Here is a 13,739-nt window from a genome sequence, read left to right on the forward strand (position 1 = left end):
ATAACCCCCTGGGACCCCCCCAAAAAATAAAAATTATTTAATAAGTGGTATATTTCGTGTACCATTCATCCGAGTTGTATCGTTTTTATTTATTCGGACTGGGAATTGTGTCGGCTATATTTACCCGTTATGTTCAATTATCCTGCCCCATTTACACACCCGCAATAAAACTTCAAATTTTTAAATGTACATTTCTTAACAAAATAGTAGAGGTATAAAGGGGGTTCCAGGACATGGATACCTAAAAGCGATTTTTTTAAACCACTTCCCCATAAGGTACGGCTACGAAATTCACATGAGTTATGCCTTATTACAGCGCCTATGCACCGCTATGTGGAGAACACGGAATTGGTAATCTATATGTGAGTAATACGGGAAAATGCATTGTTCCCCTAAAGCTAGATCGCTGGAATTTTTATTGTAGGTAGACAAAGAACTTTTATGCAAGAAAACCCTCGAAATTTCACGTGGCTTCCTAGAAGACCAGGGAAAAAATTATTTTTTTTCTGAAAATAGCATGTTCTTTGGTGTTTTCGCATATTTTAGCAGTAATTCCCTTCTCCTATGAGTCATCGCTAAGGAATTCATTTGGATGATTGTGACCGTAGTCAGTACATTCATAAAAACCCCTGGAAACCCCCCGGACCGCCTTCAAAACATCGTCATAAGCTAAAATGCCACAATCACGGCTAGCATGCGTCTACATTCGGCCACATTATCCCCCGGCAGCCTTTGTAAACGATGGGGGATAGCTGGTAGTACGCATTTCTCTGTGAGGAGTGAAAACCCTGGCGGCGAAGCTGCCCCCGCCCCAGGAACGACGGAGCCACTCCGAGGAGTCAGAGGCGCGGAAAACCTCCGAGAACCTTCGGGCAGCAAATCCGCTCCAACACGTGGAGCAGCCGAATGGGTGTCTTACGAGGGGGGAGGGCGCCGATCTTGGGCGGCGAAGCCGCCCACAGGCGAGGAACGGCGAAGCCGTTCCGAGGAGTCGAATGCTCGGGGGGACACAGTAAACCTTGGGCGGCGAAGCCGCCCCATCACGAGGAAGGGCGATGCCGTTTCCAGGACTCGACGCCTCGGGGAGACTCGGGTAACCCTTGGGCGGCGAAGCTGCCCTTCCACGAAGAACGGCGAAGCCGTTCCGAGGTACTAGCTGGTCTCTGCCAGAGGGCTTCCTCAATATCTGGGCGGCGAAGCCGACCCCGAACGAGAAACGGCGAAGCCGTTCCGAGGAGTTGCGGGTGTGACGGCGAAGCCGTCCGGAGGGGGCAGCCGGCGAAGCCGGATGCGGGGAGGGTTTTAGGGGGCGTAGCCCCCTAACGAGTGCGAGTTCAACATATACACTGAATAACCAAAAATATATCATAAATGAGACAAAAATGAAGTAACAAGATGATTTGATGCGGGTTTCTTTGATTAATCCAATGATTTGATGCAAATACTTCAACTGCTTGAACAATCTTATTCTCAAAACACTTTGCCAATCCTTAACTGACTGAAAAACTATGAATGAGGCTTCAAATCTTTGAGTGACACCAAATACATAGTTTATCAATTGTGAGAGTGCTTCTGTAAAAGGAAAGACATCGGAATATTCAAGCACTCAATTCATACAAAAACTCTACAAGAGTGCTAACTACTACACCTTCGCTACTTCATGTGCATGCATTCTAGCAGTGGACACCGAAGTACCTCTTGATAACACAATTTTTTTCTCTCAATAAAATTCATAAGATACAGTTTGGAGAAGGAAATTAGAGAGAATTTTGAAACTGAGAGTAACTCACCCGTGAATCCACTTCTCCCATGCCCACCTCTTCGTCGTGTTCCCTGGAAAAAAGTCATCAGACGAATGAGCATGACAAACCACTAAAACAACTTTACACATGAATAAAGGCCTTTCACACAATACACAATCTCAAACAAAGTCATTTGACTGATCACTCGAATCATTCCACATTTGCATGATTGCTTGAAACATCTGCTTTAAATGACGAATGAACTCAGTGAAAATTCTCCTTCTGACGGTAAAAACTGTAATGGAAACTATTATAATTATTTGTTGGAGGGTTAGAAATATAACAAACAAGTGAAGAGATATAAAAAAGAGAAACACACAGTAACTACCTATATGAATGCCACTTTAAAAATCATCACAGTACAAACATACCTGCCACCATATCTATAAGTGCGACAAAGGTCACAGTAATGTCGACCACGTCGCCTCATTTTGAGAGGGAACAGAGAATGCTTGAGAGATCAAAGTGGGAAGAGGCCAGATGTGCAGAGTTTCTGAGTCAAGTGGTTCAGCAGGAAGAGAATTGGCAAGTCTTTCCCAAAATAAACCAGGGGCAGAGCAGAGCAGAGGAAAGGAGGGAGTCTGGACGTTTACTGGACATTTGCCAGACGCGACTCAACTCATAAAAGAAAACACTTCCCACTCTCAGAAACGGCAAATCAAAAAAGGAAAAAAAAAGTGCTTTAAAAAAATCAATCACTTCAAAGGAAATTCCTACAGATACTAAGGATGCAAAATTTTTGCAAAAAATAAAGTTTTCCATAAAATAAACACCTTACCTGAAGGTGAAATCAGTTACCAGGAAAAGAAATACCGTATAAGCGTGTGTAAGAGGCGCACCCCTATTTTGAGGAAGGAAGCTACAAAGAAAAAAAAATTTTTTTATCCTATCGTGCGGTGTTGCAGATGTATGCCTAGAATTTCGACAGTTATCGAAATTTCCTCTTTCAGTACTATTTGAAAGAGGAAATTTTGATAACTGCGGCAGTAATAGCGGCATAAGAGGGAGTGGAAAGAGTTCCGATCCTCTCTTCACTTACGCCATCGCTCTACGTTGCTTGTCCTACTCACGAACTATTTTGTTTAAAAGCTCTCGCAGGAGTATTGCAATAGAATTGCAGCCGTGGAAATTTTTAAGGCAAAACACGACAGGCACATAGCATGAACCTTGCCAAGAGATTGGACAACAATTGGGGCAATCTCAGCGCCTTAGGATAATAACCACGTCATAGATTTAAGGCCCCTTGCACACACACCGATTTTGGACGGCCGGTAAAATATCGGCCGCCCACATTCCAATAGTGAACAATGGGAGAGCATTGGAGCTTCCAAGGTACTGAACACGCGCCGGCACCGGCTAAATGCCGGTTAGCAGCCGGCCATTGTCACTGTGGATTGCCGTCGCCGGCTCAAAAACATAGCAACTTATCGTTTGACCGGTAAAAATCCGGCGTGTGTGCAAGCATCGCTTCGCCGGTAAAATATCGGCCGATATTTTACCGGCCGTCCAAAATCGGTGTGTGTGCAAGGGGCCTAACAGAACTACACTCGGCCCTCCATCAGCCAATGCCTCTGCCGTTTTTTTCCTTTCCGAGACTCCACAGGAAAATAGGAAAATATCAAGTTAAAGGGGGACTATGGAAACGTGTTTCATCCCTACCCCATCTCACCAACTGACCTTTTTCGGTCTACCAGGTTCAATTCTCCGAGTTTCTGGAGGTCAAATGCTAGGTGAGTCACCTTCTGAGCTTGAAGATATCTTGAAATCTTTCAGCAATTGTATGACACGCACGAGGTTCTAAAAAGAATTAGACCTGACGCGACGTATATCTGACAGCATTTAAGTTTTTTGAGCTCTAATTGATTGACACAAAGATTTATAGCTAAAACAAGGCTACTAATGTTCAACTTAGTCCTAACAGCACAATTTCGGAAGAAACAAGCGTAGCATAAGCGCATTCAAACAAGACGAGACGGACTGGAAACTTCAGGCAAAGCAAACTGCGTATATCACATTGCTGCACCTTCGCCTCTTCGCTTTAAAGGCAACGACTTCACATGCAAGATTGGACTTGTTCTTCCCTTGCTCCTTCGCTCATAGCCTCGTAGCTTGAAATATGGAGGGGAGGGAGCGCGCTCCTTCCCCTCGACCTCTCCTTCAGCGCTAGTCCAACAATGAACACACTCGTTCGAATTTTTTAAACCGCAGGTTTTGACACCAATATAATTTTCAGTTGCAAAAATCCTCATATTAGTGTCTGAAGATAATTTTTGAAAAATCCGGTGCTCAGCGTAATGGAAATTGCTCCGCAAGACAGATGTTGATTATTAACCAGGTATGTCCTTCAAAACTACGCGTTTCTATACGTTTGATAAGCGATTACTATATGCAGTATATATGCCGCGGGATGCCCACTCATGGCAGTAAATTTAGCACGCGCTCCGGAGGGAATCACCCCACGCGATCTTTTCAATGCTTACCTCTGGGGAACCGACGTATTGGTGCGATGCTTACAAGAAATTCAAACAGGAGCATTTTAAAAATACGTCACTAAGGGAGAAACTCCCCTACCTGCCGCTTGATTTTGACCCAGTGTTTCAGATGACTGACTCACGCTGAAAACCAAGGCCACTCAGTTCCCCTTGAACTTGCGACCGGGTAGGGGAGGGGGGGAAGATAAGAAGTTTGTGTAGGAGGCGCACCCCCATTTTCGGCTGCAATGTCTGGGAAAAAAGGTGCGCCTCTTACACGCGCTTATACGGTAACAAATTCGAGGGCTATCAGTGATATATGCAGTTGATATGAGGCTATTTATGCAGTGGATATGAGGTGGATGGCGTCAACATAAAGGCAACAGATGAAGTGAAGTATCCGCAAGTTACAACCACTCCAAATCTATCGTGAGGAACGCATACAAGAAATATTTGTGGGAGAGCCCTGAAGAAGCAATGATTAATGAAGTGTGTTGTGCAAATATTTTTGGATGAAAAAGTGAAAGAAAGGGACTATTTCGCACTCGTCTGACCACATTTAGAATATGCAGCGAACATATGGGATCCGGTGCAGAGACACTTTATCTGTAAACTGAATAAAATACAAAGGAAAGCTGCACGATCTGTCAAAAACTGCCACAGGCATACAGAAGGAGCTACAGAGATGGTAAACAATTAGGCTGGGAGCCACTACAGACTCAAAGGCTCTGCACTAGGCTTAGATTGCTGGAGCAATCAACAGTACATATCTTTCAGAGCGACACAAAAGGACATCGTGTCAAAACCTCACTAAGGTCGAAGGGAAATGATAAATTAAGAGAGATACTTTGCTGAATGGATAGATACAGGCATTGGTTTTCCCCCAGAACAATAAAGGACTTTAATAAATGGTAGGTGGGACCTCTTATGCATATTTCCTTATTATTTACTACAGCTGGTGTCCGCCACACGCCTCTTGCGGCAGCTTGCTGGGTAGTATGCAGAGGGTAGATGTAGAAGATTTTGGTTCTGAAAGTGTCACACTGAAGAGGATGGATCATGAGGAAAAGTGGCGCTGCTACTTACTCCATGTGGTTTTTGTTCTCGGAGAAGACTCGGAGGATGAACTCGCCTTCCTCGTTGGAGTCAAATGTGGACGGGACGATGCAATAGGTGCCAGGGGGCAGCTTGAAGCGCGAGCTCACTTCCCTAAGGTTGATGAAGGATGGTGACCTCGCCACTGACGCGTTATACTTGAAAAATTCTAACCCTAGTGGTTTGGGAAGGTTCTCTGGATCTTCTAACTGTGAATGAAACATGGATGCATTGAAACAAAGAATAAAAGCACAACTTCTGGAAAATACCATTAGTACAATGATCGAAAAAACAACAGTTGCCTTTCGAGATACAGTTAACTCTTGATAACACAAGATCATCTACAAAAAAAAAAATCGACTCCTCAAATATCATTTTCCATAATTTCAAGAATTTTTAATAAATCTCACAAAACATTGTGTACCTTTGATTCTCTAACATCATTTTTTTTTCACTGGATAATTATTGGAATGGTTAAAACTGGATAATTATTGGATGTTATCTGCCAAATTATTCTTCAATATATGCTTTTGCAGTACATACATTTAAAGACATAAATTATTGTAAAGTACATATTCCACCTTGTTTAAGGCAAATTAAAATCACCAAGTCACCAGAATTCCTGCAAAATTTTGGAATGTAAACAAAACAGACCTTGTCCTATTTTGTATAATAAATGAACTTTTAGAATCCATGGTCCAGCACGAAAAATATTTCGGTGCAAAAATAAAGATAACACCGCAGAAATGAAAATTTTGTGAAGTTGATAGTTGATGTGGCGGTGACAACACAGCACCATTAGGTTTTTCATCAGGACTGAGAGATTTGCTTTGTATCACGGAAACTTTGCATTATCCTGCTTCATAAAATCAGAGTTTACTATAGGTATTTGAAGAAAAAGGTGGACAGCTTAGATTGGTCACACGGAACTAGGAGGCAATCTCAGGGTATCCCAACTAAGTTCCCACATTTGTTATCATTAAAAAAATTGAGCATCATAGAATAAAAAGAGAAAATTTGATAAGTATATTTTTGCATTTTGTTCATACTATTTTTACTTCTTAATTTGACTAGATAACGTTGCTTGAATATTTTGGCTGCAAAATAGCCTTGAGGATGACAATATAATTGATGAAATATAGGCAAAGACCTAAATATGTACTCTTTTATTGACCAAACTTGCAGATGAACTAAAAATAATCCAATCAACATCATGGTCAAGGAACACATTCATTAAATAACTGACGCTAACCCACTTATTAAATGCACTGCAAAAATTATTATTGTCTCTTCAAATGAGGAGATATACGTAACACTCACGTGGTAGATGGCAAATCCAATTGTTAAGCACTCTGCACCCATTCTCCTTTGAGCACGTCGATTCTTCTGCATGAGAGCTACAATTACTGTACATTTACTTTCATCGTCGTCTTCATCTGGATCTTCTAAAGTAATTATATACTGGGGATTGTGCCAAAAGGTTTCTAAAATGAAATAAGATAAAAAAGAGTAATCACATTTGCACCATGACAAGCATAACCAGACTGCCTCATTGGATTGAGTGAATAAAAGACAAATTGAGGAATAGCACTAAACACACACAGGGCCTTTCCCCAGAAAAGCTTTCAAAATGAAGTCTTTAATGCCCAAACTTTTGATGAAACAAAAATGCAATGGGTCCAGTAGCTCTTCCATTAATGAGTTTCAAAGTTGACAAAGGTGTGAACAATACTGAGAATAGGGGGAGCAGAATGATTTATTCCATCAGCGTGCACGAATTTTATTGTGATAACATTATACCGTATAAGCGTGTGTAAGAGGCGCACCCCTATTTTGAGGAAGGAAGCTACAAAGAAAAAAAAATTTTTTTATCCTATCGTGCGGTGTTGCAGATGTATGCCTGGAATTTCGACAGTTATCGAAATTTCCTCTTTCAGTACTATTTGAAAGAGGAAATTTTGATAACTGCGGCAGTAATAGCGGCATAAGAGGGAGTGGAAAGAGTTCCGATCCTCTCTTCACTTACGCCATCGCTCTACGTTGCTTGTCCTACTCACGAACTATTTTGTTTAAAAGCTCTCGCAGGAGTATTGCAATAGAATTGCAGCCGTGGAAATTTTTAAGGCAAAACACGACAGGCACATAGCATGAACCTTGCCAAGAGATTGGACAACAATTGGGGCAATCTCAGCGCCTTAGGATAATAACCACGTCATAGATTTAAGGCCCCTTGCACACACACCGATTTTGGACGGCCGGTAAAATATCGGCCGCCCACATTCCAATAGTGAACAATGGGAGAGCATTGGAGCTTCCAAGGTACTGAACACGCGCCGGCACCGGCTAAATGCCGGTTAGCAGCCGGCCATTGTCACTGTGGATTGCCGTCGCCGGCTCAAAAACATAACAACTTATCGTTTGACCGGTAAAAATCCGGCGTGTGTGCAAGCATCGCTTCGCCGGTAAAATATCGGCCGATATTTTATCGGTCATCCAAAATCGGTGTGTGAGCAAGGGGCCGTTTTTTTCCTTTCCGGGACTCCACATGAAAATAGATTATCAAGTTACAGGGGATCAATGGAAACGCGTTTCATCTCTACCCCATCTCACCAACTGACCTTTTTCGGTCTACCAGGATCAATTCTCCGAGTTTCTGGAGGTCAAAGGCTAGGTGAGTCACCTTCTGAGCTTGAAAATATATCTCGATATCTGTCAGAAATTGTATGACACTACTGTCGGCAGGGTAAATATTATAATTTACGCCATAGAGATCGCGAATATTTCCCTGGTGATTTAGTACTGAAGCGAAACTTCGTTTTGCCTTCAGCTGCACAAAACTTTTCGTCTAGATTGTCGCCTAAGTTTGTGGGACCCTATCGCATTTTACGATCAATCTCTCGCAATGTGTATGAATTGGAGACAGATCAACGTCAAAGTATTGGAAAATGGCATGTAAAAGATTTGAAGCCATACCTGAGCCCTAACACATAATTTTTTTTTATTTTTGTTAAGTAAGTGGGGGATTTGTAATGCGTAAAGTGCGTCCGGGAAGGTTGGAGGTCGAAGAGCAGGTGGGAGAAGTTAATGTATAAAAAAAAAAAACTTTGTTTCTTTTGTTCTTCGGCATCGTCTCGCGTGTCCCAAAAGGGGGGAGCATTGAGGCCAGATAGCCACTTACGTTACGTGTGTGATGTGTGTTAATGTGTTTTCTTTGTTTTCTTTTATGTGTTTGTGGAGCATGAATGTTGAGAGGAGAGGGAGATGAATTGGAAGTTTACAGGCATGCCGCAGAACTGCAGCGAAGAGATTGGTCCTCTCTGAGGGCAGTCTTGAAGAAGATCGCCACTTTACTTCCGTGGCTGACCACGGCGGAGTAACTTGGACGACGGGCGGCCAGCGGTCCAACTGCGATGCCAGTTTAAAGACCCGCGCGTATGGAGAAGAGGGCGCGCGGGCCGAGCAGACGACAAATTGTGTCGTCTGCTACGCGGTGTTGAGAAAAACGGCAACACTGTGGGTGCTAGGTAGTCGGCGAGGCGAAAGAGATCGCTCTCTCGGTCTGCAACCTTCCCGCTGGACGCACCTAACTTGAACTCTCCTGACGTGAATTAACTCTCAGTGTTGAAGCATGGACTTCGGAGTATGTGGGTTGTATGATTGTGTGTGTGTGTGTAGCGTAAGGTATGTGGCTGTTGGTTTTATTTTGGTTTAAGGGGAAAGATCAATTTATTGTTTAAGTGGGGCACCCATATTTGGGACTATTCAGTGGACATTTGTCTCCAATTTATTTATTCATGTGTGTGAGGTTCGTCGAGTGCAGGGGTAGTTGTGATGTTTTGGGGGTCAGTGGATTGGAGTCATTAGTGTGGATCAGGGAAAATCTTATCTTGTTTGATGGAATTGTCATTTTGGTAGAAAACCCAAAAGGTGTCAAATAAATGCCCAAGTTGTGGTACGATTTGTTATATAGAAATGATTCTCTTTTTTTTTTTTTGTTTATTGATCCCTTGAGTGAGGTGTCCCGGACGAATCCTCGTGGTTCTTTTAGTTTTAATTAAATGATTTCTCCACTGCTAGCTAGTCGCGAGCAAATTTATGTAACACGGTACTACTCTCGTCTTTTGGGTTCTGAGATTTAGCATGGGTAGTTGTTAGAGGGGTACAAATGGCGTTACAAGGTGAGTCACCTTCTGAGCTTGAAAATATATCTCGATATCTGTCAGCAATGGTATGACACGCACGAGGTTCTAAAAAGAATTATACCTGACGCGACGTATATCTGACAGCATTTAAGTTTTTTGAGCTCTAATTGATTGACACAAAGATTTATAGCTAAAACAAGGCTACTAATGTTCAACTTAGTCCTAACAGCACAATTTCGGAAGAAACAAGCGTAGCATAAGCGCATTCAAACAAGACGAGACGGACTGGAAACTTCAGGCAAAGCAAACTGCGTATATCACATTGCTGCACCTTCGCCTCTTCGCTTTAAAGGCAACGACTTCACATGCAAGATTGGACTTGTTCTTCCCTTGCTCCTTCGCTCATAGCCTCGTAGCTTGAAATATGGAGGGGAGGGAGCGCGCTCCTTCCCCTCGACCTCTCCTTCAGCGCTAGTCCAACAATGAACACACTCGTTCGAATTTTTTAAACCGCAGGTTTTGACACCAATATAATTTTCAGTTGCAAAAATCCTCATATTAGCGTCTGAAGATAATTTTTGAAAAATCCGGTGCTCAGCGTAATGGAAATTGCTCCGCAAGACAGATGTTGATTATTAACCAGGTATGTCCTTCAAAACTACGCGTTTCTATACGTTTGATAAGCGATTACTATATGCAGTACAGTAGAACCTCACTTATGAAACTTTCAGCGGAAAACCAAAAAAAGTTTCATAAGTGAGGAAGTTTCATATGTGAGGTTTTTCGGTATTCAGCATGAAATCCTTTCCTATAGGGGCCGGTTTGTTTCCAGGATGCAATTACTCATTTGGAGGCAAGAAATTGAAGCCTAATAATCTTATTTTCACACAAGCAACACCACAGATGATGTGTTACTTTAAGAGAAATATAATTCTACATTCCTGAACAACATTATCCGCGGTTGAACATCTAGCATTTCTGGTACTGATCTGCAAGGCTATCATACTGGAGAGATTTCGGAATGATGACACTAAATGTTCACAGAGAAGCCAATTTAAAAAAAAAGTTGACTCATTAAAAGCAGTTTCAGGAAATTCATTTCACCACCTATAGGCAAACCCATGATTGTAGATTAAAGAAATGAAATACCTAAGGAAAGTCATCCAAATTAACCCCATACCTAGGGAGCAAAATTTCACTAATGTATCACGAAGGCTTCCCACCCTATGGACCAGGGTTCATGTCATGGCCGAGACAGAAAGTTTTCAGAGATGGCTGTATCCCTGCTTGAAAGTAGTGTGGACGGAACTTCCAGTGCAACACCATGTCCGGCAGATGGAACATTAAGCCCTGGTTAAGCCTATTGTTACAACCTGGCTAATTCCAACACAGGGTTTCTATACTCCCTCCCTTACCTCATGTCGAAAATGACCCCAGCTGTCGGTTTCTTCCCTCTAAATACCATGCCATAGATAATATGGAGCACCCGGCAGTGGCGTAATTATGGTGGGTCGATGAGGGGATAGATCCCCCTCCAAAGCCGCAGAGAATTGAAAAAAAAAATTTAAAAAAAAAGTCTAGCTTTGACAAACAACAACTGCATCTACTCAAAGTTAAATTTTAGGAGCCAAAATGATGTAAAACATATTTACAGGCATGCTCTTTTTTTAAATTTTCCGGGAATCCCCGATGCCTCGGGGGGGGGGGGGGGGGGCGCCCCTCAGGTGCTACCATCACCCCCAAAGCATATTCCTAGTTGCGCCACTGGTATCCGGGATATTCCGTGACTAATTGTAAGACTTTTCCGGTGCTTAGATCACTTTTTTTAAGTGAGCATTTGAAATAACCGCACAACTGCCGTCAGTGATGATTGAACAAAAATATATTAAGAGCTCGAAAAAATCTCCCCTCTCAAAAATGTTTACGCACTAAAAAAGAATTTTTCCGTGAAATTTTAGCAATAGTAGATTGAATCTACCTGGTATAGCTTCTCTGTCGGCATTCTTACGCGAATTCAGCGCCGGGAACTTCGACTCACAAGCCGTGTGACTCATCTTCACGTAATATTTTGCTTCCCCATATCTGATCACAACACCAGACTGTTTTTGTACTTCGGTATAATGGTTATAAGTCATTCCAGAGTCGAAAGGAACTGCCTTATCTTTCGCGTTTTGAATTTGACTTTAATGATTACATTACGACTGACGACGCGAGTTATTCTCAGAGGACATTCGTACTAACTCTCGTTCAGTTAAAAAATAAACGCTTGCCAGCAGGCAGACTCAAGCTAATAGCTACTCAAGGTCCAACTTTGTTTGATTTAAACCCACTGAGATACAAGTTAGGTCAATTTTGATCGGCGCGCCGCGTAAGCAACTTTCCCCCGGCTCAATTCGTCCCGCAGATGCGGGATTAGCCCGCGGAATGAGACCATGCATGCTGTTTTTACCATCTTGTTGAATCACCATCGACTTACATCTATACTGCAAATACGATAATCTCTTTTGGATGACCTTGGAAGCCAAATTTTTGGTACGGGAGGATTTTTAACGGCTCATTTAGGTGTTATTTCGCTGGGGCGACGGAAAACATAACCTTGGAAAATTCTAGACAATTTTCCGTTAGAGATAGATATTCCGAATTAACGATCATCTACTGCAGTTAAAATTAATATCTAATAAACAGCATCGCTCATTATTAAAACTTAGTATTCTTCATTGACATATCTATGTGATGAGCACATACTACCCCTGCTCCTGTGACTAAAATCGGCGCGCGTACCGCAATCTTCTCGTAGAGCAGTTATCTGAAAAGTCGTATAAGTGAGGTATTTTATCTCATTGGACTGGGAAAATACGTTTCGTAACCGAGTTTGTCGTATAAGTGAAAAGTTTCATAACTGAGGTTGGAAATACATGGGTTCATATGGGGTTATTCACCGGACCAAAAAAAATCGGCGTATAAGTGAGGTCATCGCATAACTGAGGGTCGTATAACCGAGGTTCTACTGTATATATGCCGCGGGATGCCCACTCATGGCAGTAAATTTAGCACGCGCTCCAGAGCGAATCACCCCGCGCGATCTTTTCAATGCTTACCTCTGGGGTACCGACGTGTTGGCGCAATGCTTACAAGAAATTCAAACAGGAGCATTTTAAAAATACGTCACTAAGGGAGAAACTCCCCTACCTGCCGCTTGATTTTGACCCAGTGTTTCAGATGACTGACTCACGCTGAAAACCAAGGCCACTCAGTTCCCCTTGAACTTGCGACCGGGTAGGGGAGGAGGGGAAGATAAGAAGTTTGTGTAAGAGGCGCACCCCCATTTTCGGCTACAATGTCTGGGAAAAAAGGTGCGCCTCTTACATGCGCTTATACGGTAACTACTGAATTTATTTTTCACTACAATTTGATGTTGGGGGAAACTGCAGTTTTTTGGAAGACTTTGGTCTCTGAGGGCACTTGCTCCTCCACAGGAAAGTAAATTGTCCCACTCATACCAATCGTCGAATTCCAATGAAACTTTGCAGGTTTATCATAGAAATCATGAGGATTCCATTTTATGAATGATAAATATTCTAAGAGATATATACCATATTTATTTATATTATTTTTAAACACTTCTGTCTCAGAAGATATTAGAAAATTTTACGTTGAAAAGACGGTTCCATAAAATATCCAATGTTGACAAAAGGCATTAAGATATGTGAATGTATTTCAAACCTACCATGTTAATGATGGTGAAATTTACAATGCCATAGGAAAAATTCCCCAGGATCAGGAATTGAACCACGGACTTTTGGCTTTCCTGGGCCACTGTGCACACAACTATGCTATTCCTTGAAAGACAAAGGTCTGTCGTTCCATCCCCGGTCATTTTTCCCCATGGCAATTATAGGCAAAGGCAGTATGTCAATGGCAGTGGCCACGATAGTCACCTAGGTTGTTGCGACATCCTCCGGCCGTGACTCCTCGCACCCACTCGCCTTCATAGTGACTCATTTCCCACTTCTTCCGGCCGCTGTCGTCCTCCTCACTCTCCAGAGAGTCTGGATTCAAGTTGCAGATCTCAAGGCGAGAAAACCTAGACAGGAAGTCTCTGTACGACATCCAAAATTCTCCATCGTGTTCAAACGTTAAACCTATTTCTTCTTTCTCTGAATCTGAGATAAAACGCCACTCAGGAGATCTGAGGAAAAAGTAAAGTAAGGATTACTATAGATGATGTT

General features: G+C 42.4%; 1 protein-coding gene across 9 annotated transcripts in view; it reads right to left on the reverse strand.

The window, feature by feature from the left end:
• LOC124166615 (calpain-A-like) overlaps positions 1–13,739 on the reverse strand; it is a 282,292-nt gene that overhangs the window by 41,407 nt on the left and 227,146 nt on the right. For all 9 annotated transcript variants that reach the window (XM_046544221.1, XM_046544219.1, XM_046544220.1 and 6 more), the window contains 4 exons: positions 13,449–13,699; positions 6,689–6,852; positions 5,360–5,577; positions 1,791–1,833 (listed from right to left, as the gene is read on the reverse strand). In XM_046544221.1, coding sequence (XP_046400177.1) covers positions 1,791–1,833; positions 5,360–5,577; positions 6,689–6,852; positions 13,449–13,699 — 676 coding nt within the window. The remainder of the gene's footprint in view (positions 1–1,790; positions 1,834–5,359; positions 5,578–6,688; positions 6,853–13,448; positions 13,700–13,739) is intronic.

The sequence above is a fragment of the Ischnura elegans genome, chromosome 10 (assembly GCF_921293095.1).
Source record: "Ischnura elegans chromosome 10, ioIscEleg1.1, whole genome shotgun sequence".
Lineage (NCBI taxonomy): Eukaryota > Metazoa > Arthropoda > Insecta > Odonata > Coenagrionidae > Ischnura > Ischnura elegans.